The 27601-nt window shown below is 51.5% G+C and overlaps 1 protein-coding gene and 1 pseudogene across 2 annotated transcripts in view; both read right to left on the reverse strand.

The window, feature by feature from the left end:
* CDCA2 (cell division cycle associated 2) overlaps window positions 1-27601 on the reverse strand; it is a 394307-nt gene that overhangs the window by 23238 nt on the left and 343468 nt on the right. For both annotated transcript variants that reach the window (XM_086943530.1, XM_086943529.1), the window contains exon 15: window positions 3642-3813. In XM_086943530.1, coding sequence (XP_086799656.1) covers window positions 3642-3813 — 172 coding nt within the window. The remainder of the gene's footprint in view (window positions 1-3641; window positions 3814-27601) is intronic.
* LOC147679986 (uncharacterized) lies at window positions 8957-22073 on the reverse strand (annotated as a pseudogene).

Genomic DNA, 27601 nt, shown 5'->3' on the forward strand with positions numbered 1-27601 from the left:
GCAGGTCCAAGATAGGGCGTAGGCCCCCTTTGCCCTTCTTGGGTACCAGAAAGTAGTGGGAGTAACATCCACACCCTACTTCTGGCCCAGGAACGCGCTCGATGGCCCCCTTGGCCAAGAGGGCCATGACTTCCTCTTGCAGAAGTTGCAAGTGATCCCCCGACACGCGGTGGCATTGTGGTGGCATGGATGGAGGGGTTGCCTCGAAGGGGAGGAAGTAGCCCCTTCGGACGATCTGCAGCACCCACCTGTTTGACGTGATAGTGCGCCAGTGGGAGAGGTGATGGCGAACCCTGCCTCAAACAGGCGTCACATGGGCCTGAAAACTTAGACTAGGAAGGTTTTGAGGCGGGTGCCGTGGAGGGAGGTGTAGACTGGCCTCGCCGTTGTCCCCGACCGCCGCCACAGCAGTTTCCACGGGTGCCACCGCGCTGTTGAACATTTTGTGGCGCGTGGCTGGCAGCACGTGTGGGGGCGCCCCTTCCGTGGCCACGAAAGGAGCGAAAGGCACCCGTTTGCTGGCGTGGGGCAGCGAGGCCCAAGGACTTGGCCATAGCCCTGGAGTCCTTAAAATGTTTCAGCGCATGGTCTGCCTTGTAGCCGATGAGGCGACGGCCATCGAACCGCATGTCCAGAAGTGTGGCCTGGACATCGGCCGAGAAGTTGGGGGACCTCAACCAGGCGTGGCGTCGAACCGCCACCGTCGTTGCCATTGCCCTGCCCAGTGAGTCTGTTGTATCCAGCCCACACCGAATGGAATAACGCGCTGCATCTCGGCCCTCCGCAAGGGTTTGGGCGAGTTTAGCCCGGAACTCCTCCAGACATTGTGGAAGCACGTCCGCAACTGTGTCCCACAGGGTGGGGGTGTAGCGGCCCAAGAGACAGGCGGTATTGACAGACCGCAGCCCTAAGGTTACTGACGAGAACACCTACTTCCCGAACTGTTCGTATCTGTTGGATTCTCGGTCGGGCGGGGTCGACGGGAATGCGGTCTGGGAATTGGAGGCCTGGATGACCAGGCTATCGGGGTTGGGATGGGTGGACAAAAAGCATAGGTCGCCCGGGGCCGGGCAGTAGCGTCTGGCCATGTTCCTATCCACAGGCGGGCCTGTGGCGGGCTTGAACCAAGTGCCCACAAGAACGTCACATAAGGCCTCATTGAACGGCAGCAGAGGCTCGCTGGAGCTTGACTGCGGTTTGAGGACCTTAGTGAGGTTAGTCCTCATGGCTGCGACAGGGAGCTCAAGGTGTAAGGCCTTGACTGCCTTTGTCAACACTACACTATGGGCCTCATTATGATTGGGGTGAATCCGCATACTCCGGGCCGGCGGAAGCCACCGCCGTCCCGGAGTATGCGGATTCACCGCTGCAGCCACATAGAACACCCACCGCCAGATTAGGATGGCGGTGGGATTGCGGATGGACCAGCGGCGGACTGCAGGTACGTCCGCCACTGATCCGCGGGGAGGGGAGGGCTATTTGGTGACGGTGTCTGCAAGACACCGTCAGCCAAATTAGGATTTGCACGGAGACATGCTTTTTCGCGGCGGCTTTTCCGCCGTGGAAAAGCATGTGGACTTTGGCTTTTGGGGGCCCGTTGCGGGCCCCCAGGGTGTCGGGGGGTGGGGGTGCACATGGGGGGTACCTATGGTACCCCCCAACATTTACAGGCACAAAGCGGCAGGCACAAAGCGGTGCCTGCCTCTTTGTGCATGTAAATGTAATACATGCATTTTTAACATTGCGGCGGGTGCAGCTTGAAGCTGCACCCGCCGCAATGTTAAAAATAGAGGATGTGACCGCCACCCTGGCGGTCACATCCTAATCTGCATGGAGGGACCGCCGCTGCCCCTGCGGACGGTCCCTCCTTCTCTAAGGTGGCGGACGGACTCAGGTCCGTCCGCCATCATAATCGGCCCCTATATGTAGACCCCTCCTCCGAAGCCACAGTCGGAGGGGAGGCAAATCCAGTGTCTGGCGATGTGTCAAAACCACTGGCCTCCCCAAGCTCATATGTCCAGTCCTGTTGAGACTGGCACTCCAGTGCCAGAGGGTCCTCAGACCCCTCCCAATCCTCCTTGTCACCCGTTACCTGTAAAACAGGATTAGTAGACGGGGCCTCCTCATGGAAATAAAAATCTCCAAAGGCCGTCAGAAGCGGCTTCCGGCGCCAGAGTCGGACCGTAGGGAACATTGGGGACGGCGTCCACAGCGGGCGCGACACCCGTGTGGCCGGCGTCGGTGAGGTCGACCGGCGACGACCCGGATCCGGAAGCGGATCCAGTGAGGTCCTGCGGCGCCAGGACCGAAGTCGCCGGTGCCGAAGCACCTGGCGGCGTCGGGCCGAAGCACCAGACCCGCTAGGGACTCCAGTCGGGACCGTTGGGCCCAAAGGCGCCACGGAACCCGACTGAGGAAGGAGGGACCTCATGGCCATGAGGTACCTCTCGATCTCCTCCGGCGTCGCGCCGTGCCCAGGGACCCGAAGGTGTGCGGCAGGCGGCGACGCTTGCGACTCCCGCTGGGCCACGTGGGCGGTGTCGCCCGAGCCCTCGGCCGCATCGTGCGCGCGTCGGGGTAGGTCGGAGGAACGATGACGTCTCTCCGACCTCCCATGCCTCTTACCTGAGGACTTGGAGCCTGACGACCGGTGTCCACTCCCGGAGCTGCGATGACTCCGACCTAGCGACCTGTCCCTCGACCTCCCGTGGGACCGGGACCTGGAGTGGCACGGGGCCGACTGCCGGAGCTCGAGCCGCTTGCGGGACCGCTCCCGCCTAGCCTTCGACGTCAGGGCCTGGCAGTCGGAGCAGGTGCAGTCGTCGTGATCGAGGCCTAGGCACTTCAGGCACCGGCGATGGGGGTCAGTGACCGACATCAGTCGGTCGCACTTCGAGCGGGGTTTGAACCCGGGCATCCCTACCGGCACCGAGATCAAAAAGATCAAAAGTTTAGTCAAAAAATGACTAGGGGTAGAGCTTCTCCGGATCTGCGCTAGCTGGCGCGAAAAAAAGAAGAACGTACGTCAGCGCGCATGGGCGGCGTCTAAGTACTCTGACGACGTCATTCCGGCGCTAACGACGCCGACGACGGACGCAGAGCCGCAGACGATGCCTACCGACACGCAGGGGTATTGCTACGCAAACATTTCCGGATCCAGTCCGACGACTGGGGATATTCTAAGGTAAGGAATCTATCACTAATGTGTCTCTTTCAGATATCAGATTGTTGTTTTATGTTTAGCAGGTATACAAGGTTCATTTAGCGAGAATTCATGAGTGTATTCATACCTGCTGATTGGTGCTTATGAAAGTATTAATTGTCGTTTCAGGTTTCCCTTTCCCTGCTGACCCCTTCTTTCCCTTCATTTTTTCCCTCCTCCTATTTTTCCCCCGCCTAATGACTCAAACACCTTGTGTAATATAATCAAGGTGTTAGTGACATTTGGAGGTGGACCATTGTATGCAACAACTGGATTCCGTGGATAAACCTGACAGAATCTATCAGAAGTTTTCTTATTCAAAAACAGAAACAGTGTGGAAGGAGGTATCTTTCAGTAAAACAAGTCGAAGACTTTAATTGCAACTTTCATTATAAGCACAGCACATCACATGAAGAAAAAGACTTAATAAAATATTTACCCAGAGCGAACCCCCATGCTGGAGAAGTGGATGACGTGTTTGAGAGGACTTCTGGAACCTCAAATATTGGACTCAGAAGAGGTTTCCTAGAAACAGTTTCCCTTTCACCATAGTTTACTTTTTGAACCTTTTTTCCTCGTCCTTTTTTTCTTCCGTACCTCACCTTGGTAGTCTACAAACAGGCACAACAAAAAAAGCGTTAAAAAGCAGTGTACAGGACATCTGCTGTGGACATGAGGTCAGCTGACGTGGGTTTTTAAAGCACAGATTAGCATTACTCACCGCTCAGAAAGCACAAACAAAGCAAACTGCTTTAAGCATGGCTGTGCACTCTGCCTGACTCATCTTTAAGGCTTTTCTACGTTCTGGTGCCTATCGCATCGCAGAAGTCATGCAGTAGTGTGCAGGAAGCATGGAAGTGACCAACTGAAGCACGTCCGCCAAACCAATACCAAAGCAATAAACAAGCATTGTCATAGCTAATAGGTCTCGCCTATGCAACCGTATGTGTTTAGCCAAGCAGCACATTATCCTGTTAATAATCCGGTTATTCCCACGATTTAGTTTTTTTCGAAAATATCCCCCTTTCTGCTCCTAAATGTTGCCATCTAGTACTGGTAAACTGTAGATTGTAAATAACAATCAGTGATAATGAACAAGTTACTTACCTTTGGTAACGATATATCTGTAAGAGACAGATTAGTTGTAGATTCCTTACCTTTTGAATTGCCCCCAGGCGTCAGACTGGATCCGTAGATTTTTTCTTCAGCAGTACCCCTGCACGTCGAAAGATGGCGTCGGTCGGATCCGCGTTAGTCGTTGGCAACGTGGTCGCCGGGAAGACATAACGGTAGCTACTTATACGCTGCCCTTGCGCGCGGACGTCAGTTCTTTTACACAACATTCCACGCCAGAAGCGTAGAGCCATACAAGACACTGACCAATGGTGCACAAAACTAGGGCCCTGTAAAGGGATTTCCTGGCCCTAGAAGTCAGTTCGCAGAACGGGGATGAATTGTGGGGCGGTAAGGAATCTATAGCTAATCTATGTCTCTTACAGATATATCGTTATCGAAGGTAAGTAACTTGTTCATTCTAAAAAGACAATTAGTTATAGATTCCTTACCTTTTGAATAGAAACCCCAGCAATGCCATCCCTGGAGGCGGGTCTGCAAACTAACTTCACACCAGAAAGTCCTGGAGAACAGAAGGCCCAAAGGAGTCGTCTCTCTGGACTTGGCTGTCCAGCAAGTAGTGTTTTGTGAACATGTCATTGAGGGGGACTCCCTATCCCAAAGCAGTGGTAGCTGCAGTCGCCTTGGTGGAATGGGCACCCAGTCCCACTGGAGGCTCTTCCTTTGCCAAAGAGTAGCAAGCTTTATTTCACAAAACGACCCACCTAGAAATAGTCCGTTTGTGCACTGCCCAACCTTTTTTGGCGCCCAAGTAGCCAAATAGCTGGTCGTCCACCTGGAATTGCTTGGTGTGATCCAAATAAAACGAGCGCGCACGTTTTGGATCCAGACAGTGGAGCCTCTCTTCCTCCTTAGAGGATGCGAAGGCGAAAGAAAGTGGGCAAAGTGATGGTTTGACGAATATGAAAAGAAGTAAGGAGTAGTTTGTCCTGTAACTCCAGTTCTGTAGTAGGGGTATCTCTGTTATAGCCATAATCTAGTGAATAGTCCCGCTCATGTGCGTGGACCCCGGCAATCAAAAATAATCTCTTAAATTGTCAAAAAATTGCAGAACTGCAAAGACACTTAAGAGAAAATTTAAAGACAAAAAATGCAGCCTATATCCACAGGCTACACTGTCCAGTACTTCAACTAGAAATTCCACCAAAAACACTACACATACAACGTAGCCTGCCCAGTTTCCGCACAGAGAAACTTGTCTCTACCAGTAAAAGCCTCTGGAATGATAGAAAGGAAGGCCTGGACAGACAAGCCCCATAGGCTGTCATTATGTGGCTTAAATAGGATACTGTGCCTTTAAGAGAACTTTCCAGAACTTCTCCCAGTATCCCAGAATGCACAGCAGGTCCCATTTACTTTCAGTTCTTTTTGAAGGCGTAACACACCAGACCTGTAGCATTCCTTACATGAATAACTTTCTCCACCGGGGAGGCGGGAGGGCGCTTATGACTATAACAGAGATACCCCAACTACAGAACTGGAGTTACAGGACAGAAACTACTCCTTCTGTAGTAGGGGATCTCTGTGTATAGTCATAATCTAGTGAATAGAATGGCAAGCCCATCCCCACACCAAGCGGCGGCGGAGAGAAGAAAATTAACACCACTACTGTGCGAACAGATTTCGCAGCGAAGCCTGTCCAACCTGAGCGTCTGTTCTGGCATCAGTGTCCAGACAGTAATGCTTAGCAAAGGTATGAACCGACTTCCAAGTGGCTGCCTTGCAGATTTCTGCAATCGGCACGTTACGGAGCAAGGCTGTCGTGGCAGCTTTGCCCCTGGTGGAATGAGCCTTAGGCTTACCTTATTAGCTTTTTGGTAACACAATTGTATGCAGGACACAATCCACCTAGAAATGGACTGCTTAGAGGTAGCAAGACCCGTCCTGACTGATCCATAATTGATAAACAATTGGTCAGACCTACGAATATCTTTGGTTTTATCCAGATAAAATTTCAACACCCTCCTAACATCCAGGGAATGTAGAGACCTTTCCGCTGGAGATGAAGGTTTCTGAAAAAACGTAGGCAAAGTTATGGTCTGGTTGACATGAAAATCAGAAATACCCTTGGGAAGAAATTTAGGGTGGGTACGCATAACAACCTTAGCAGCATGAAATACAGTATAAGGTTCTTGGCAACACAACGCCTGAATTTCACTCACCCTGCGGGCCGATGTAATGGCCAGGAGGAACGCCGCCTTCCAGGACAGGTGCTGCAACGAAGCCTTATGAATAGGTTCAAAAGGCTCCTTCATCAATCTGGACAGCACCACATTCAATTCCCATGAAGGCGAAGGGAGCCTGACAGGAGGGAATACTTTCTTCAAGCCTTCCAGAAAATCTTTGATCACAGGGATCTGGAAGAAGGAAGTCTGTGAAGGGCATTTCCTGTAGGCAATCAATGCAGCGAGATGAACCTTAATGGAGTGTAGATTAAGTCCAGACTGCGCCAAATGTAGAAGGTAAGGAAGGATGACATCTTCCTTGCACGTCGTCGGGTCATAGTTCTTGGACTTGCACCAGATACAGAACCTCTTCCACTTGTAAGCATAGGAAGTCCGAGTGGAAGGCCTCTTAGACTCCTTCAGTATGTCCATGCAATCTTCAGGTAGATTCAAATGGCCATATTGCACTATCTCAGGAGCCATGCCGCCAAACTCAAAGACGAGAGGTTGGGGTGCAACATCTGCCCCCCGAACTTCATGAGAAGGTCCGGCCTGCACGGCAGCCGTATGTGAGGAAGGAGAGACCGGTGAAGCAGGTCCGTGAACCACCACTGCCTGGGCCATTCCGGGGCAATGAGTATCATCCTCGCCCTGGACCGGGCCAACTTGATGAGTACCGCCGGAATCAGGGGAATGGGTGGAAAAGCATACAGAAAGCTGTTCGACCAGTCGATCCATAGCGCATTCCCCAGCGTCCCCTGCTGGTAGTACCTGGAGGCGAAGTCTCGACATTTGCTGTTTTTGGCGGTGGCGAACAGATCTACGTCTGGAGTCCCCCACCTTGGGAAGACTTCTCCTAGTACTTCGTCGTTTACGACCCATTCGTTATTTTCCTGAATCAGTCTGCTCAGTGCGTCCGCCTGAACATTCTGCACACCTGCCTGGCAGATGGGTAGCCGTTATAGTCAGTCCTCTGGCCAGAAGCCAGTGCCAGATCGCCTGCACCTCCTGCGACAGAGTGCGTGATCTCGAACCCCCCTGCTTGTTGAGGTAATACATCGTGGTCGTATTGTCCGTCTGTACAAGCAGAGAGTTGGTCTGGAAGGGCGGATGAAAGGCCTTCAGTGCCAAGTGAACAGCTCTGAGTTCCAGGAAATTGATGTGATACGTGGACTTCATCGGGGACCACGTTCCTTGAATCTGCAGGGCTCCGGAGCGCGCCCCCCAGCCGTGGAGGGAAGCATCCGTCACAACGGTCTGCGTGGGAATGTCCTTGTGGAAGGGAACCCCTCTGAGGAGATTCTCCGCCGAACACCACCACTTCAGAGACTGAAGAGCATGCAGAGACAGTCGTATCGTGTCGTCCCAAGATCCTTTCCTCTGATCCCTGGTCCTCCAAGCACTCTTGCAACGGTCTCATGTGCAGTCGTGCGTGTGGCGTTAGGAAGATACAAGAGGCCATCGATCCCAGTAGAGAAGACACCGTCCTCAATGTTGTAGATGGAGTGGTCAAAAGAGCCTGAGCCTTCCAAAGGAGTGATAAGGGTCGCTCCTCCGAAGGAGACACGCTTGCTGACAGCGTATTGATGGAGGCTCCCAAATACTGTATGCATTGGACCGGAGTCGGGACAGACTTGGACATGTTGATGTGCAATCCCAGCTTGTTCAAGAGAACGCACATCTTCTGGAAGTGTGCTCGAGCTTCCGAGAAGGAGGAGGCCTTGATCAACCAATCGTCCAGGTACGGGTAGACGAACACCTTGTTCTTCCTCAGGTGTGCTGCTACCACCGCCATGCATTTAGAGAATGTTCTCGGCGCAGACTTCAGTCCGAATGGGAGTACTGTGTATTGATAATGATTGGCGCCGACTTGGAATCGCAGGAACTTCCTGTGTTTGTGTGCAATGGGCACTGGAAGTAAGCATCCTGTAGGTCTATAGCACACAGCCTCTCCCTGTTGCAACTGAGGATAAATCTGATGCAACGACAGCATGCAAAACTTTTCTCTGAGAATCCACTTGTTTGCCTGCCTTAAGTCTAGAATGGGCCTGAACTCGTTCTTGTCCTTCTTGCGAACGAAGAAGAACCGGGAATATAGACCTCTTCCTCTCTGAGACCGAGGAACGTCTTCTATCGCCCTTTTTCTTAACAGGATATCTGCCTCCGCCTGAAGCTCGCGCAGTTGAAACTGCGAGCTGATCGGCGGAATTGCTGGAGGCGGGCTGGTGAACTGAAGACAGTATCCATTTCAAACAATATTCAGAACCCACTTGCCCCGAGTAATTTTTCTCCACTCTGCTAGAAAAAATTGAACGCTTCCCCCCTCACCGGAGTGGGTAACGGATGTAGGGGAAGTAAGCGCTCAGGGCCTAGACCCGGCCGGGCCTTTGGTCGCTGTTGCAGACTGTTGGCCTCCTCTGCCCTTCTGACGCTTCTGGAACGGCCTTCGGAACTGCTATTGTTGCTGTCCCAAAGGTTGGCCACGCCCTCTGCCCTGTCCGCCGAACCGCCTCTGGAACGGTCGGTAGGACTTCTTAGTCTCTTTGGGCTTCTCCAGGCCCACAGCCGTGAGCGTCTCAGCCTCAGCCTTCATGCGGGCTATTTCGTCATTCGCATGCTTCCCGAACAGAGTTTTGCCAGAGAATGGCAAATTGGCAACCCTCTGTTGGGCGTGAGGTTTTAACGACGTGAGGCGGAGCCAAGCGTGTCGTCTCTGATTAATCCCATGGCAGAAGACATGCGCCGCCAGAAGGGAAGAATTGGCCGCAGCACTGATGACCTGATTCGCCACCAACATCCCCTCATTTAACACCTCCTGGAAATCTTCCCTTTTGTCGCGAGGCAGGTGTTCCGCAAACTGCTGGAGGGATTCCCAGAGTGTGCGGTCGTAGCACCCCAACAGGGCCGTCGCGCTGGCCGCCTTCGTAGACGTAGCCGACGCTCCGCAAACCTTCCTCCAAGCAGAATCCATCTTTATCCGGTGGGACCGTGGATGACGGAGTGGTGGCATGTTGTTTACGAGCCGCTGTCACTATCACAGAGTCCGGAGGAGGTTGCACTCTTAAAAAGGCCGAATCCGAATCAGGAGCCCGGTACTTTTTCTGTAGCCTCGAGTGGGCCGCCTTAGTCACCGCCGGGGTGAGAAATAGGTCCATGGCCGGATCCTCCAGGCCTGGCACCAGTGGCAGTAATGGTCGAGACCGATGTTTTTGGTGCAGCGTCTCGAAAATTACCGACGTCTTGGGAGTGGGCACCATCAACGAGATGCCCAACTTAGCTGCACCCCTTAACAGGACGTCGTGAAAGGACACCAGATCGTCCACCGGCGATACTCTCGTCTCTGGTGACTCCGACAGAGTCGGAGAGTAGTCCCTGGTCTCTGAGTACCTCGTCAGGGAACGAGACCTGTGCCTCCTGTGGCGTCGTCTCGATCTCGTGGATGACCTGTTGCGTGATCGTTCCCTCCTCCTGGAACGAGAACGCGACCTCCCAGTCCGTGGACGTTCCGCAGGTTTCCTTGGAGGTTTCCTCCGTGGCTTATAATGAGGTTTCGGTTTAGGCGTCCCCTTAGGTGGTGTTGGAAGGGGAGGCAGTGGCGTCGACCTTGGCGGAGGAACGGGAGGCATCTCCGACCGAGGAACTGGCCCACGAGGCGGAAGCTGTGGTGGTTGTCCTAAGGGAGGTAGTGGCGGAAGCGGAGGTTTGATGGGAGGATCCTCCTTAGGAACAGGGGGAAGAGGGGCCTTTGGCCGAGGTGGTGTATAAACCACTGAGTACACCGAGCCTGGTGACTTCTTCGGGGGAGGGGACTGTGAACCAGCCACTCCAGCAGGTGATCGCCTTCTCCGGCGCCCTCCACTAGAACCAGCAAAGGGCGTGGTGATGAACAGAGTGTCTGAATTAAGCAGACCACTCTTACCCAGTCCAAAGATCAGGGCTTGATCCATCACTGTTTTTTTAGCTCACTGCACCATCCCAGCTCAAAACTTGGCTATATGCAAATGAGTCTGACCCTGGCCCAGTGCATCATGGGAACAGGGCAGACCAAACTACCAAGCCAATTCTTATACTGGGAAGGAAACAAGCGACCGGGGACCGGTTTCTGGCATTTCAGCCGTCTTCATCACCACCCCCTTTTCTGAATCGTTTTTGGCCACTATAGGTGTGGCAGGGTATACTCAGACATGAGTCCCTTTCTCACTGCTCCATCAGGATTCAAGCAAGCCGGGCCGAAGACGGCTGAAATGCCAGAAACCGGTCCCCGGTAGCTTGTCTCCTTTCTGGTGAATTGGCTTGGTAGTTTAGTCTGCCCTGTTCCCATGATGCACTGGGCCAGGGACAGACTGATTTTCATATAGCCAGGTTCTGAGCTGGGATGGTGCAGTGAGATAAATAACGGTGATGGATCAAGCCCTGATCTTTGGACTGGGTAAGAGTGGTCTGCTTAATTCAGACACTCTGTTCATCACCACCCCCTTTTCTGAATCGTTTCTTCACTAGAACCAGCGTGACTTCTGGCGCAAGAACTCCTTCTGCGCCTCTTAGGCGAGTTGGAACAACTCCTAGACGCTGATCTCTTCCTCCTCGAAGCCGAGCGTCGTGTCCCCGGCGTCGAATGTCAACTCCGCGACTCCAGCGTCGATCGCCGCCTCAGCGACGTCGAATGCTTCTTCCTCGACGCTGAGCGCCGCCTCCGCGACGTCGAACGTTCAGACCTCGACGGCGAACGTCGGCTCTTCCTCGACGCCGACCGCTCCTTCGAGGACCTCGACGCCGAGGATCCCCTCGACGCCGATCGTCTTCTCGACGCCGATCGTCTTCTCGACGGCGAACGGCGGTGTCGCCTCGACGGCAAGCGCCGAAGCCTGTCATGCCTTCTTCGACGTCGATGGCTCGACGCGGACGTCAACGACGAAGAGGCTGTCGACTGGGACTTCGACGGAAGCCTACCTCGGCCCTTCGATGTCGATCTTTCCCGTCGTCTCGACCCGGAGCCCCGGGGAGATTGTGAACACACCGTAGTCATCCCTCTCGACGTCGTCATCGATGCAATCGACGTCGACGGAGACCGGGACCGTTTGCTGGTCTTCCTGCCTCTGGGGAGCCCCGCAGAGGCCTCAGCAGAGGCAGAGGGAGCCTTCCCGGTCTGCCCAGACACACCTGCAGCCTGCAGTCGTCTGTCCTCCAGGCCTTGAAGCATAATCTTCAGCCTTTCCCTCAGAGTCCTTGCAGAAAGGTTCTTGCAGATGTCACACTCTTCAGGGACATGTGCTTCAGGAAGGCAGATGATGCAGACCTCGTGTGGATCAGTCTTGGCCTTCTTCCTCCCACATGCTGAGCATTTGTCGAAAAGAGCAGGCATTTTAGAGCCCTAAAAAGCCTGAACAAACACACAGGAGTGAAGGGAAAGCACCAAGACACAAACTGAAAACACTTTTAAATCCAAAATGTGCAAAAAAATCCAATAAACCCTTGAAAAAGGGAGAGCTCAATGCACCAGGGTCCTGTTAGCAGGAGCCGGAAAAAAGAACTGAAAGTAAATGGGACCTGCTGTGCATTCTGGGATACTGGGAGAAGTTCTGGAAAGTTCTCTTAAAGGCACAGTATCCTATTTAAGCCACATAATGACAGCCTATGGGGCTTGTCTGTCCAGGCCTTCCTCTCTATCATTCCAGAGGCTTTTACTGGTAGAGGCAAGTTTCTCTGTGCGGAAACTGGGCAGGCTGTGTTGTATGTGTGGTGTTTTTGGTGGAAGTTCTAGTTTAAGTACTGGACAGTGTAGCTTGTGGATATAGGCTGCATTATTTGTCTTTAAATTCTCTCTTAAGTGTCTTTGCAGTTCTGCAATTTTTTGACAACTTAATTGATTATTTTTGATTGCCGGGGTCCACGCACATGAGCGGGACTATTCACTAGATTATGACTATACACAGAGATCCCGTACTACAGAACCACTTTGGGGAGAAAGGTAGGTCTGGTTCATAGGGCAGCCTTGTCCAGATGAACAGCAAGAAAAGGAGGCTTAGAGGACAGAGCCTGAGGCTCCCTCACCCTGCAAGCAGAGGTGATGGCCAGAAAAGCAGTCTTTAAAGTTAAAAGTCAGAGAGAAGGGAGCACACAGAAGATATATCAGAACTAAGTTCAAGTCCCACTGAGGCATTACGAAAGGAATAGTAGGAAAGATATGAGTAATGCCTTTAAGAAATCTATTTACAATAGGGGACTTGAAAAGAGAAGTCTGATCAGGCAGTCGAAGAGAGGCTGAGATGGCTGAGAGATAGTTCTTAAGTGTGCCTAGAGTAGAGCCCTGCGGGACCAAAGAAAGGAGGAACAAAAGAACCTTAGAAAGAGGACCCGAGAGGAGATCCACAGATTTTGCTGTGCACCATGCCACAAATTTCTTCTATTGACAGGTGTGTACCTTCTAGTAGAGGGACGCATGGCTGCCAAGATAACATTACAGACTTTGGGAGGAAGGTCGAAGGCTGTCAACAGCAGCCCCTCAATCTCCACGCAAGGAGGTGGAGGCTGGACAGCTTCGGTTGGAGGTCCGTCCCCTGCTGCTGCAACAGAAGATCCTCCTGAAGAGGCAGTCGGATCGGAGGATCGATGACCAGATGTAATAGCTCGGGGTACCAGACTCTTCGTGCCCAATCCGGAGCCACAAGAATGACTTGGGCCTGGTTGCGCTTAATCTCTTTCAGCATTCTGGGCAGAAGTGGTTAGCGCCATGGCGTATAAAAGACTGGAAATCCACTGGGGACGTAAAGCGTCGCCGAGCAAGTGCCGCCATGGAAATTCCAATGCACAGAACCGCTGACATTGCACGTTCTCTTCGGTGGCAAATAGACCTTGCACCAACTCTGAGTGAAGGCGCCATTCGGGATCCATCATGCACCTGCGGCTGAGTTCGTATGCCCTGGCGTTCAGTGAACCTGCCAGGTGTTGAACCACCAGGGATATGCCCTGATGTTCCAGCCATGTCCAGAGACGGAGAGCCTCTTGACATAGGGTCCACAACCCCACCCCACCCTGTTTGTTGAAGTACCACATCGTCCGTCCGTCATTTTAGTATGATGTCCACAAGGCGTCCGTAATTTGGGGATCTCAAATTACGGACGCCTTGCAGACATCATACTAAAATCGAAATGGGAAATCTGAGTAGGAATGCAGTTTCCCATGCGAGAGGCCCCGTGAGTTTATAAGATTTCACTCGGTGCCTTTCAACTGAAGAGGCTGCCTGCAGAGGCCCCTCCCGGACCTCCCTCGTGCAGACTGTGAAGTGACCCATTGTCATTCTGAGAGTGCAGCTGATTAGCACTTATAGAATGACAATGGGCCCAATTGTAGTGACAGCATGTGGGGTGCCTTCTCCTGCATGGGACTAGGGCAAAGCATTCTGCTTTTGTCTTGGCACCATGCTGGAGAAAATAAAAATAAAATAACAGCGTTTTCACTGTACATTTAAAAGACAGATTTCAACATACAAATAAAAAATACTATTTATTAATGTTTATAGTTACTAGCACAAATCTTGATTGCAGAATGGGCCCGATTTCGCTTTCCAAAGTTGCGCGCAGACTGAAAAACTGTGAAGTGCACCATTGGCTCACCCTTACATAAACTTATTTTGACTTGTATATATTTTGGTTGTCTATTTACTTACTTATATATTATTGTGCCACCTCCTCAGATATGTCTGTAAAACTTATGTTTTGTCCCAAATTTTTGTCCTGAATTTTGACCTTCTGTCCTGAATTTTTGTCCTGAATTTTGACCCTTTGACCTGAATTTTTACACTGACCGTCCTGAATTTGCACCATGCCAGTTGGTAACCCTACATGGCAGTGGTGTTGTCTGCGAACACCTGCACTACACTTACCCAGACAGAGGGAAGGAAGACTTTCAGTGCAAGACGGATTGCCCAGCGCTCCAGAAGGTTAATGTGGAGTCTGTACTCCGCCGGAGACCAGAGGCCTCTGATCTCCGCCTATCCTATGTGGCCGCCCCACCCCGAAGTGATGCATCAGTCACCACTGTGAACTTCGGTTGGGGAAGGGAGAGGGATCTGCCGGTGACACAATCCTGATTCGTTAGCCACCACTGCAATTTTAGTGCAGTTCCCTCCAAGATCTGAACGCAATCTGACAGATTCCCCTGGTACTGTGGCCATTGTAACTTCAGAGCCTGCATATGCCACCTTGCATGATCTACTAGCAGGATGCCGGAGGCCATGAGGCCCAGCAGCCTCAGGGTCATTCTGGTCGAAACAGGTATAGAGACTGAAAGATCGGAATCATAGCCCAAATATCTCGGAGCTCGGGAGGATAAGCCCGAAACTGCGTTGTGTCCAGAACTGCTCCAATGAAAAGGAGCTTCTGAGAGGGAGTCAGGTGGGACTTCGGCATGTTGAAAGTGAACTCCAGCGAATGCAGGAGGTCCGCCATAGTCTGGAGGTGGTAAACGACTGCCTGGGCAAGCCTGCTTTCAACAGCCAGTCGTCGAGATGGGGAAGACTGGAACCCCTAATCTGCGCAGATGAGCTGCGACCACCACCATCACTTTCGGGAACACACAAGGGGCGCTGGTAAGGCCAAAGGCTCATGATCTACCATGAACTGCAGGTAACGCCGGTGGGCCGGCAGGACCGGAATGTGAAAGTAAGAGTCCTACAAGTCCAACGCTACCATCCAGTCTCCAGGGTCGAGGGCAGATAGGACCTGAGCTAGCAACAACATTTTGAACTTCCCTTTCCGGAGGAAGCGGATGGCATTGCTGAGATCCAAGATAAGACGCACCCCTCTGTCCTTCTTGGGCACCAGAAAATAGTGGGAATAGCAACCACGACTTACTTCTGGGGCATGAACTTGCTAAAGGGCTCACTTGGCCAAGAGAGCTGTAACTTCCTGTTGGAGAAGGGCCAGGTGATCCTCCTATATTTGATGGTACCGAGGTGGCATAGCTGGGGGGTAGTCTCGAAGGGGAGGGAGTAGCCTCTTCGGACTATTGGCAAAACCTACCTGTGAGACGTGATGGTGCGCCAGTGAGGGAGGTGATGGTGGATTCTGCCGCCCACTGGTGATCGATGGCCCTGAAAGGTCGGACTAGGAGGGTTTGGAGGCTGCTGCAGAGGAGGTAGTGGTGGACTGACCTGCTTGCTGGCCCCCAGACTCACGACAGTGGGTACAACGTCCCTGGCCGTGCAGGGGCTGAACAGCTTGCGCCGGCCTGTGGCTCTGGGTGGTACGTGGCGGGGCACCCCTTCCGTAGCCACGAAAGGGACGAAAAGCGGACTGCACAGGGCGGGTGGTGGATAGGCCCAAGGACTTGGCCGTAGCCAGAGAGTCCTTGAAGCGCTAAAGCCCATTGTCTGCTTTGTCGCCGAAGAGGCTACGGCCATGCATGCCCATCAGGGTAGCCTGTACATCCCCGGAAAAGCCAGTCAACCTCAGCCAGGCATAGCTTAGAAGGGCTACTGACGTGGAAATCATCCTACCTGGCGAGTCGGGGGTGTCCAGCGCACATCGTATAGTAAACTTGGCTGCATCTCTCCGCTCGGCGACTGCACGGGAGAGCATAGTCCGGGCCTCTTCCGAACACTGAGGCAGCACCTGCGCTACCGTATCCCACACAGATTGCTGTAAGGACCCTACAGACATGCAGTGTTTACCATCCGCAGTCCCAAGCTGGAGGAAGAAAACATCTTCCCAAGATGGTTCAGCTATTTGGATTCCCTATCAAATGGAATGCGCCTTTGGACATCGAGGCTCAGACCACCGAGCTCTCAGGGGTGGCGTGTTGGGAGAGGAAAGAGGGGACGCCCAGAGCCGGTCGATGGCGTCGGGCAAGCATCCCATCCACAGGAGCTGCTGTGTTGGTCCTGGACCAGGTGCCCAAAAGGATGTCAGTTAGGGCTTCATTAAATGGCAGTAGGGGCTCCGAAGAGGTCCCTGCCAGTAGAAGCACCTCTGTCCGGATGTTCGTCCTGACCACCACCGTAGGTAGCTTGAGGTTGAGAGCCTCGGCCGCCCTACGCAACACCACTGCGTAAGAAGCTCCCTCCTCCGTAGCCATGGTTGGGGGAAACAACATGCAAAGGTATGGGGAGGTATCCAGACCACTGGCCTCCCCTAACTCCTCTCTCCAGTCCGGATCATACTCCAACTGGTCAGTTAAAGGGTCTCAAGACCCTCCCAGTCCTCCTCAGCCTCCTCTGGTGGCCAATCTGGCCTGACCAATGAACCAGGGTGGAAAAGGGGTACAAAAGTACCCGCCGACGCCGGTCCGGCTCCGTGTACACTTTTGGGGAGGGACCGGGGTCGACGCAGGCTAGGGACACAACCGCCGTTGGCTCTGGGCTTGGTGCTGGTGTTATCAGCGCCGGCGGAGGGGTTATGAGGTCGACCGGCACCGATACAGATCCAGTCCTGGATCCAAAGGGACCCTGCTGTGCCGAGGACGAAGCAGCGGGCGACGAAGGCCCAGGGCCCCCAGTCGAATCCGCGGGGCCAGGAGGAGCGCCAGCGGAGTCGGGCTTCCCAAAGATGGCGTGCATCGCTTCGTAAACTTCAAAGCTGGGCAGGGGTCGCTTAGGGTTCCGGAAAGGGAGGGAAACTCGGAGCCAACCCTTCAGGCTCTGTATTAAGAGCAGCATCACCAGCATCCCTCAACGCGTCAGTTGACGGACGGGGAATTAGTCGTAGAGCGACAATACCTTTTCGACTTCTTGTGCCACGACTTACCTGAGGAGTGCCAGGACTTTGAAGAAGAGTAGTGGTGGTGGTTCCGCAACCGGTCCCTCGAACGGCTCAGACTGCCGGGCCTCGAGAAGCTTTCAGGACCAGTCCCGCAAAGACTTTGGATTCATGGTCCGACAGTCAGAACACGACTTGGGATCGCGGTCGCGTTCCAGACACCACAGGCACACGCGGTGTGGATCAATCACCGACATCAGTTTTCAGCAGGAACAGCAAGCCTTGAAACCGGGCACCCCTAATGTGCACCAGGAGTCAAAGGACTAAAAAACAGTGTCCAAAAAAGGCAGTCAAAAAGTGTTTGGAGGCAACGCTCTCTACGGATCTGCACTGGCTGGCACGGAAAAAGAAAGAGCGGACTTAAGGGGGCGAGGGCAGCGTCTAAGTATCTACCACAGCATCATCCCGGTGACCACGACCCCAACGACGAAAGCGGAGCCGACAGACGCCACCTTTCGAAGCACTGGTGTACTACTGACGAAGAAATTCTCCGGATCCAGTCTGACACCTGGGGTAATTGAAAAGGTAAGCAAGCTATAACAAATTGTCTCTTTCAGATCTTTTGTTTATTACTATCACTGAAAACACACTTGTTTATGAAACCTTGCACTAGGTTTTATATACGTCGCATCTTAGCCTCCTCCAGTATCGAGCTCTGCCTCAGCAAACCATACAGAAGGTGGGTGGGAAGCACACGCAGTCTTGTCCGCAGAGCTCCCTTGGGCTTGCATCGCCATTCTAGTCGGCTAAGTAGCTGCATTTGGAGGCGAGTAGATGGAGTAAAGCTGCGAAGAGGCACTCCTGTTCTAAAATCTCATCTAATTGTAACCAATATTGTGTGTATCCTAAAACAATCTAAACAGTAATCATGGTCAAAATAAGATTCACTAATGTGTTTGACATGTTAACCCCTTCGAAGCTAATGACGAGCTGGGCTCGTCATGGCACTTACCTGCCGTGCGCGGATGACAAGGCCAGCTCGTCATGAATAATGGCATCCTGCATATCTCAGCACAGGACGGGAAAACGCCTAGCAGCCATGTGGGGTAACTATACTGTGTGCCCTAAGCCAAGGTACAATGGACTCAGTGAAGTAAACTCTGTGTAAATAATCAATAAATTGTTAATAGTGCGTTGCTGAAAACCACTCCTTGTTCATGTGGAACTACGAACCAGATAAAGCAATATAGAAAAATGCAACTTCTCAGAAATGCTGAACATTGTAAACGCATGTAAACTCTCCCTAAGTGACTCAGGTGAAAGTGTGTGAACTTTTTTACATCTCAGTGAAGGGTTTACACAACAAAGGAAAATTAACAAAAACATGAGGAACATGAACAAAATCACATGCACTAACTAGGTCTACTGAGAGTACTCGCTGAGTTGGTGAAAAAACACACAGGGTGAATCGCCGGTTTTTCTTGAGTGCCATAAGGCTACAAGACTGCACACTCAGCATCAGGCATGTAATTAACTGTTTAAACACTCAGGGAGTTTATGTACTCTCCGTCTGCTTCGCTGTGCGGTGCGGCAGCCTGCAAGGGGAGGCATAGCCTGGCAGTACATGGTTCACTTTGAGGAAAAACACCAATTCCTTTTGTTCCAGTATAGTGTTTGGCTGGGAGCAGTTGGAGCCCATGGAACCAACAAGAACAAATAGTTTCTTACCTGTCGGTGAAGTTTTGCAGCTTGATGATCTTTCTGGATTCACTATGCTGTGCATATTCCGCGGTCTTGTGGTTGGGTCCGGATTCGTAGTCTTTTCTTTGTTTTTTTTTTTTTTGTCGCCCAGGTGGGCGTCGGCGTCACCCCTTCTTGGGTGTATTTCCGGTGACGTCGGCATGCTTCCTGCGGAAGCTCCCACCCTTGGGCGCCATCTTCGGATTCTTTTTTTCCGTGTTTCTTTAGTCTCCGAAGTGATGGCAATGTTCTATGTAGGTGAAACTTCTTTTAACCGCTCTGTATATAAAGTCATTTCTGTTTTTTTTTTTTTTTTTTTTTTTGACCACCTCTTTCTCTCTCCAGCCTCATCTTTCTGGCAGAGGTGGGTGGGTTCGCTAGTGAATCCAGAAAGATCATCAAGCTGCAAAACTACACCGACAGGTAAGAAACTATTCGTTTTGCAGCGTGAATCTTTCTGGATTCACTATGCTGTGCATAGATTTTGTAGCGGTTTCTCATTTCTGTGGTGGCTGGGTAGAAGATGAGCTTTGGTTCTTGAATATGTGCTGGAGCACCTTTTGTCCAACTTGTGCTTTTTTGTTCATTTGAACATCCACGCAGTAGTGCTTCGTGAATGTGTGCACTGAAGCCCATGTTGCCGCCAGGCATATGTCTTGTATGGGTGTATTAGCCAGGAAGGCTATCGTCGCACCGTCTTTCCTAGTGGAGTGGGCACGTGGTCCCTCTGCTAGTTCTTGCCCTGCCCGTTTGTGGCAGAGTTGGATTGTTTGCGAGATCCATCTTGCAATAGTGTTCTTTGTTACAGCCTTACCCATGAAACTGTTGGCGAATGACACGAAGAACTGCTTTGTCTTCCTATGTCCTTTTGTCCTCTCGATATAGTGCATGACCGCCCTTCTGGCGTCTAGGGTGTGAAGGGCTCGCTCTGCGCTATTTGTTGGTTTTTGGAAAAAACTCGGTATCTGTATGGACTGGTTCATATGGAATCTGGACACCACCTTTGACAAGAAGTGTGGGTCAGTCCTCATCACAACCCTGTCATTGTGTATTTGTATGTATGGTTCCTGCAGCGTTAGCGCTTGAAGCTCGCTCACTCGGCGTAGGGACGTTATAGCAACCAAGAAAGCTGTCTTCATGGTCAGCATTTCTAGTGAGGCCTTGTGGAGCGGTTCAAAGGGCTCCTTCATGAGTTCCGTCAGGACAATGTTCAAGTTCCATGCCGGTGGTGGCACCCGCTTGGGTGGTGCGATCCTCTTCGCTCCTTCCAGGAATCTCTTCACAACCTGTGACGTGAAGAAGCTCCTGCCCATCTCACCCCTTGTATAGGCGACTATCGCTGCCAAGTGGACTCTTAAGGAGGACGAGCTGAGTTTTTTCTCCAGTAAGTGCGTGAGGTATTTTAGCACTGTGGAGTCCTTCTTCATTTTATTGTGAAGTCTTTCCTTCCTGCACCATATTGTGAATCTCTTCCACTTTGCCCCGTAGCACTTCCGTGTGCTGGGCCTTCGTGCCTCCCGAAGGACCCTGAGGGTGCTCTCAGGCAGTCTCAAGTGTGCGAATTCTATGTCCTCAGGAGCCACGCCACTAGGCTCAGGCTCTCTGGCTCTGGGTGCAGTACCTCTCCGTTATGCATGGAGAGCAGGTCTTTTCTTCTGCCGAATCTGTGGGGTGCACTCTGTGCCATCTCCATGATCTGCGAGTACCAGGTCTGTCTGGCCCACTGTGGTGCGACCAGTATCAGGGTCATGTTGCTCGCTCTGCACTTGCTCAGTACTCTGTGTATCAGTGGTATCGGGGGAAAAGCGTAAGCAAATGTCCCGCACCAATCTATCCATAGGGCATTCCCAAGGGACCCTTCTTCGGGTTCTCTGGATGCGAAGCTTTGGCATTTGGCATTCTGGCGTGTTGCAAACAGGTCCACTGATGGCGTTCCCCACTTGTTGAACAACCACTTCGTCTCCTGGGCATTGAGCTCCCACTCGTGGGATGTCGATGTCTGTCTGCTCAGCCAGTCTGCCTGAATGTTCTCCTTCCCTGGTAGGTGTATGGCCAGTAGGTCTATCCTGAGGGGGGTGGCCCATCTCCATATCTCCTGCGCCAGTGTCGAAAGCATAGTCGACTGTGTTCCACCTTGCTTGTTGATGTAGAACATCGCTGTGGTGTTGTCTGTCTGCAGCAAAACCCTCTGCTTGTACAGTCTTGTTTGGAAGGCTTTCAATGCAAGGAAGATTGTTTTCAATTCTAGATAATTGATGTGCTTCGACGCATCTGCTGGTGTCCACAGACCCCTGACTTTGAGCTCCTCCATGTGAGCGCCCCATCCCATCAGGGATGCGTCTGTGGTGATGGTCACTGTTGGAGTTGGGGGTGTAAGAGGTTTTCCCTTTGCTATGTTCTCCATGGTCATCCATGTCATTTCCTTCTGCACTGCGTGCGTCACAACCACTAGATCCTCCCAACTCCTTGAAGCTTGTGACCATTGTTCCTGGAGCCATTCTTGGATGGGTCTCATGTGAAGTCGTACGTTTGGTACCAGGTGGATGCATGATGCCATCATCCCCAGGATCTAACTGTCCGAGCTTGTCCCTTCCGGTAGAGGCGAGCTTCCCTCACCAGGGCCCCTGCTCTCTTGTTGCTGGGGAACACTCTGCCCTGTAAGGTGTTGATCTGTGCCCCCAAGAAGATCTTTACTTGTTCCGGTTCCATTGATGATTTTTTCCAATGGATGGAGAACCCCAGGTTTATCAGCATTCTTGTCACTGTATGAGCGTCTTTCTTGCATTTCTAGTACGAGTTTGCTTTCACTAGCCAGTCGTCCAGGTAAGGATAAACGTGTATTCCCTTCCTTCGTAGGTGCGCTGCGACTGCCGATAGGCACTTTGTGAAGACCCTCGGCGCCGATTTTAGACCGAAGGCTAGTGTTGTGAATTGGTAGTGGCTGTCTCCGACCGTGAACCTGAGCATATGTTTGTGCGTTACGTTCATTGGTATGTGCAGGTAGGCGTCCTTGAGGTCTATCGTGACCATGAAGTCCCCGATCTGCAATCGCGGTAGCACCTCCTGCAGGGAGGTCATTTTGAATTTTTGTGTTCTTATGAATGTGTTCAGGAACCTGAGGTCCAGAATGGGTCTCATTGTCTCGTCGACCTTTGGCACGAGGAAATACGTTGAGTATATTCCCTTGTTTCTTTCTTTGAAGGGAACCCGTTCTATGGCCTCCTTTTGAAGGAGCTCTCTCGCTTCTTCCTGAAGCCGCTGTAGCTGTTTGTTTGTTAGTGGCTTTCGCTTTGGTCTCCTGCTTGTTGGCCTTCCTTCCAATTCTAAGCAGTACCGTTATTGGATGATGTTTAGAATCCATTTGTCTGATGTGATCTCTCTCCATTCCTGGAGATAGAATCTTAATCTTCCAACCACTGGTGTTACGTGGTGGTAGTTGTCCATTGTGTCCTGACCCCTTTGTACGTGCTGCCCCCCGGGAACCTTTCTGTGGGCGGGCACATGGGTGTCTCTGAAGTCATTTAGAGGCGGGCTGCAGGCCCCCTCTTTTATGCTGTCCACGTCCATTTCCTCTCCCTCGAAAGGACTGGCCCCTTGACTGGTACTGCCAGGACTGCTTCTGTTGACTCTGTTGCGCCTACGAGTCAGCCTGGTGCGTCTGTTGGAAAGCCTGGTGTGAAGTACCTGGCTGGTTTCCACCTCTTCCGCCGGGCCTCCGTGACTGGGTGCCCCTTTTGTTGCCTCTGAACTGCAAAGCTCCCATGGATCGTGCAGTTTCATTGTCTTTCTTTAGTTGACTGAGTTTGTCGTCAACTGTTGTCCCGAACAGCGTCTCGCCGTTGAACGGAGTGTTCAAGATGCTGTGTTGCACCTCAGGCTTAAAGCCCGAGATTCTGAGCCATGCGTGTCTTCTTTCCGTGACACCCATCATCATGAGCCTGCTGGAGGTGTCTGCACCATCCAGGGCCTTCTTGAGGCAACAATTTGCCGCATTCTTCCCGTCTTCCACCAGTTTCTCGGCCTTCTGCCTGGCCTCCTGGGGTAGGTCTTTCACCAGTTTTCCTAGCTCCTCCATGATCTGGTACATGTGCCTGTTTATGAGGGCATTGGAATTAGCCATGCGCCATTGGGTCGCGGCATTCCGTTCGATCCTTCTGCCCACTAAGTCCATCCTTTTGCTCTCCTTATCAGGAGGAGGTCCAGAAGTGGTGGCCACGTTAGCCCTCTTCCTTGCTGTGGCTGTGATGATGGAGTCCGCTGAGACCACGCCTCGAATGTAGGCTGGGTCTTTTGATAAATGTTTGTACTTCTTTTCGGTTCTGGGAGTGACTGCCTTGCATGTTGCGGGCTCCCTGAATGCTTCCATCCCCTGCGCCAAGACGCTGTCGAGCATAGGTAGATACTGGCTCCTTGTTTGCGTGGGGAGTAATGTCTCGAGGAGAAAGTCCGCTTTCTGCTTCTCCTCGTCGAGCTTGAGCTTGAAAGCTGTTGCCGCCGACCTTATCACCGAGTTGTAAGCTCCGATGTCGTCTGGCGGCGATGGCCTCGAGGGGTATGTGTCGACCGCCTCTTCTGGGCTTTCGGTGTCGACATCCAGGTAATCCTCCTCCTGCGGGTCAGAGGTGGCCGACTCGGCGTCCAACCTGCTGTCCTCTTCCTCCTCATAGCCGTAAGCCTCGTAGGGATTCTCGTCCTCTTCCTGGTCGTCGACCCTTTCGGTGCCAGGCTCATGTTCCTCGACCTGTTCCTCTTCCTCCTCGACCATTTCCTGCATGGGCGGCTTGGTCTTGTGGGGAATCGTGAAGGCTCTCATCTTGGCGTCGAAATCCTTTTTCCGCTGCAAGATGTTTTCCATTTCGGCTTCTAGTCGCCATTTTTTCTTTTCCATCTCGGCCGCGTTGTCCGCGCCGGATTGTTCGGCCACTCTCTTCGGCGCCTGGCTCAGCTGCCAGAGCTTCGGCGTCGAGGCCTTTGACGACGAACTGGGTTTCGGGTCCCTGTACGGCGTCTAAGCTTTAGGGTCTTTCTCCCTCGACGTCGATCGGTCCTTTTTCGGGGACGATCTTCGGCGACTTCTGCTGCTCAGCAGCTCTCGGCGCCAGGGACTCCTTCTCAAAGGATCCGCTGGGCCTGTGGGTAGCCGCGGACGTGAGGTGTCTCTGCGTCGGCGCTTTTGGGGTCTTGCCCTCGTGTTTGAGACTCGGAGTCTCTCGTGCTCTTGTGGAACGAAGAGTCTCCTACCTTATCAGATGTCTTCGTGTAATCGGTCTCTACGACTGTGTAGCTGTCGTCTTCGGCGGCAGCGTTGTCCTCTTCCTCCGAGGACATCCCCAGCTCGTACAGCGATGGCGTCGGGCCTTTTCCTTTGAGGGTGGCGTGCGCTACCCTCTGGCTCTTCTTTACACGAAGGGTCTTCGGGGCGAAGACGGAGCAGGCGATGCAGTCTTCGCTTCTGTGTTTTACCGGTAGGCAAAGGTTGCAAACCGGGTGCTGGTCTTTCTGAGCAAACTTGTGGTGGCAGTTAGGGCAGAACTTGAACGGCGTGTTGTCCATCATCGAGTGTTTAGGCCTCCCTGGCCGCGCGAACGTCGACGATCGTCGAAGTCCTCGATGAATTCTCCTTCCTTTCGCCGGGCAGTGTTCGGCGAAGGTTTTCAGTCTTCTTCCTTCGATATTTTCTCCAATTTCAATCTTTTCCTAGCACTTTCTCCAAAAATGTCTGGAGCCCAACGGGAACGATCCAGACCCGACCGCGGAAAAAAGAATCTGAAGATGGCGCCCAAGGGTGGGAGCTTCCGCAGGAAGCATGCCGACTTCACCGGAAATACACCCAAGAAGGGGTGACGCCGACGCCCACGCCCACCTGGGCGACGAAAAGCAAAAAAAAAAACAAAAACAAAGAAAAGACTACGAATCCGGACCCAACCACAAGACCGCAGAATATGCACAGCATAGTGAATCAAGAAAGATTCACGCTGCAAAACCTTGTCTCCAAGTTCAGCAACATACCTCGTCACTCAGGCCCAAGCGCTGTGCGGGTAAGAATGAGTGCTTTGTAGAACGTTAAGCACTCGGATGTGTAATCATTTATATAGCATACAAGATATGTAAAATGTTTGAAGGTGTTTATGACCAGCCAACCGATCCACTGATAAACCTTAAGTGACTAAAGAGGGAGTTAAAGTCAACTGAAATGCATCATAAATGGGGTAGGGGAGGGCATTCACGCGCGCCCGTGATAGCAAGCTGGTGGCCGCTTTGGTAGCACTTTTAAAAGCAGCTACTAAATGTCTCGGCCAGACCCGCGCAATTTGCTGGATCAGGCCGAGACCTAAAAACTGTGACCTACAAATTGCATGTAATTTTCTGCAACAGACACATAAATCATCCAAACTTTTTATTCAATCAAGTCTGTGGTGCAGGGTTACACACAGGTCTTTCAAGCAACCCGGGCCATGTTACCAGTGCTATACATGCAAGACATCTCTGCATCGGGAGCATGAACCTTAAAATGAATTCTTCTTGTCACCCAATAAGTTTTCCTAAGACCGAACATTCTTTGGGGTGGGAATTTGTGTAAATAATGCACAGAAGGAATGTCACTGAACAGCCCCTTGTGGTGTGCCCGTCACCACTACACCACCTTTCTGCCTATTCATCCCCAGTCACAGATCTGGGTTTAATCCAACGTTATTTTGCTCACCACGCCACCCCAGGTCAGACATGGCCATATGCAAATCAGTCTTGACCCTGTGCCTAGGCGTGTTCCCTGTCTCGCATTTAAATCTTCTGGCCTCCTTGTGTGATCTCGGGAGACCTAGCAGGACAGATGGAGGGTGCTACATCCGAATCTATGATGAGCGTAGAATGTGAGATGGGTATAGGAGTATGACTGTGTGAGTGTGTTAGAGTATGGCGAGTTGTATTTAAGTGCTGAATGGTTGATGGAGTGTTGCGGGCAGACATTGATGAGATGTGTGTATTTCTAATTTATGATGTTATGAAACTATTTATTCACTTTGAATGAATTATGCTAAAATAAAAAATAAAAATAAAATAATAAATAATATAAAAATAAGTTTTGTGACATCTATGTTGTAATCATTGATTTAGTTGTCTGGTTTTAGCTTAAGTGAGCTCATCTTTTGCTTTTTTCTAAACTGCGGACTCATTATGAGCCATTTCTGTATCAGGAGGGGGCAGACAATTTTGTGATTTTGTACCTTGTATTTTCCTCTGCTTGTCTGCTTCACATTAGTTCTCAGGGGGCCCTTTCTTTGTATTAGTTGACCCTGTGCCTCATGGGAAGAGTCCAGCCGAACTTCCAAGCCGCGTCTTCCCTGGACCAGAATCAAGCATCCTAGGACCGGTTTCTGGCTATCAGCCGTCATCAGCCAGGATAGCTTCACTTCAGTGGCGTAGTGAGCACGAGACCCACATCTGGGCATACCCTTCCCACATAGGGCGAACAGCAAAACACTTTGCATTTTACGTCTAATGTTGCCATAGATTATACTTCTTCCCAGGTGTCACATGCTTCTAATACCACTGGAAGTAAATATGAGGGACTCTATGCGGAGTTTCTTTTGATACTTAACAGAACTAAAGGAAATTATTACGTCTTCTACACAAACGCTTACTAACTTGGCCACAAAGGGTGATGTGGCATCTGCTTAATTTGGTTCTGCTAAAAAACCTGTCTATTTTGCTTGAACAGCACTGTCCGACACCAGCAAAAGGCCAAGATTTTGGTCCCTGGACAGTGTTTTTGCAACATGTATGGGGATCAGTTAGTACGAGATTGCAAAAACAGCCCAGTCATATGTGAAAAGCTACCTAGACTATTATAATTTTTATTCAGCTAAGGAGTGGCCCTAGTCAGTCCCAGTGGTAGCAGATTACAACTCGACGGTGACACCTCTGATGCCAAGCCTCCCTTTGCGGGCTGGGTAGTCCACCCCTCCAAAGTCACCAGGAAATGGAGAAAATAAATGTTAGTTGATCATTGAACCTCCCTGTCTGAGCCACCTTGATTTCATGTAAAGTAATAAAACCTGCTTTAATTTAAACTTTGACTCCAAATTTGAAGGCTCTCATTATCAACCTGCAGGTACCTCTGACACCGAGCGGAAGGGCAGTCATTGTTTCTGATGCTATTAAAACAGAGCTAGCATACTAGTACTAGACATTCATGTCATGCACAGCAAATTTCAACTTAACTATGCACATGTGTGCCTTCTCCAATTTCCTTCTTGATATTTAGAGCCAATCTGTTTTTGAATGAAGGCTGAGCCGTCAGCATGGCATTACTAAGACTAACAGTGTCACAAGATTGTTAATTTTGTACAACTCATTTGTTCTTTAGAATACTCATACAGCTTGCTTCAGAATCCTCACCAAAAGATTATTTTTCAGGGGTTAGACTGGCTAGGGAAAAGATTTTCCAACAGCTTTCTAGTGCCACCAGGAGATAGTATGTGGCTCCAAACACCGCCCCACCTTCTGGACGTGCATTACCAGCATATAATATACCCTAACCTGTTCACTGACGTCCTTTCCAGTTTTCCATTACTAGTCAACATTGTTGGGAGCACTCCACCTCAGTTTTTCACCAGTGAAAACTCCTCCACTTCTGAAAGTAACTGGATCATGTGTCCTTTCTACAG

This window comes from Lissotriton vulgaris, chromosome 11 (assembly GCF_964263255.1).
Source record: "Lissotriton vulgaris chromosome 11, aLisVul1.2, whole genome shotgun sequence".
In the NCBI taxonomy this organism is placed as follows: Eukaryota; Metazoa; Chordata; class Amphibia; order Caudata; family Salamandridae; genus Lissotriton; species Lissotriton vulgaris.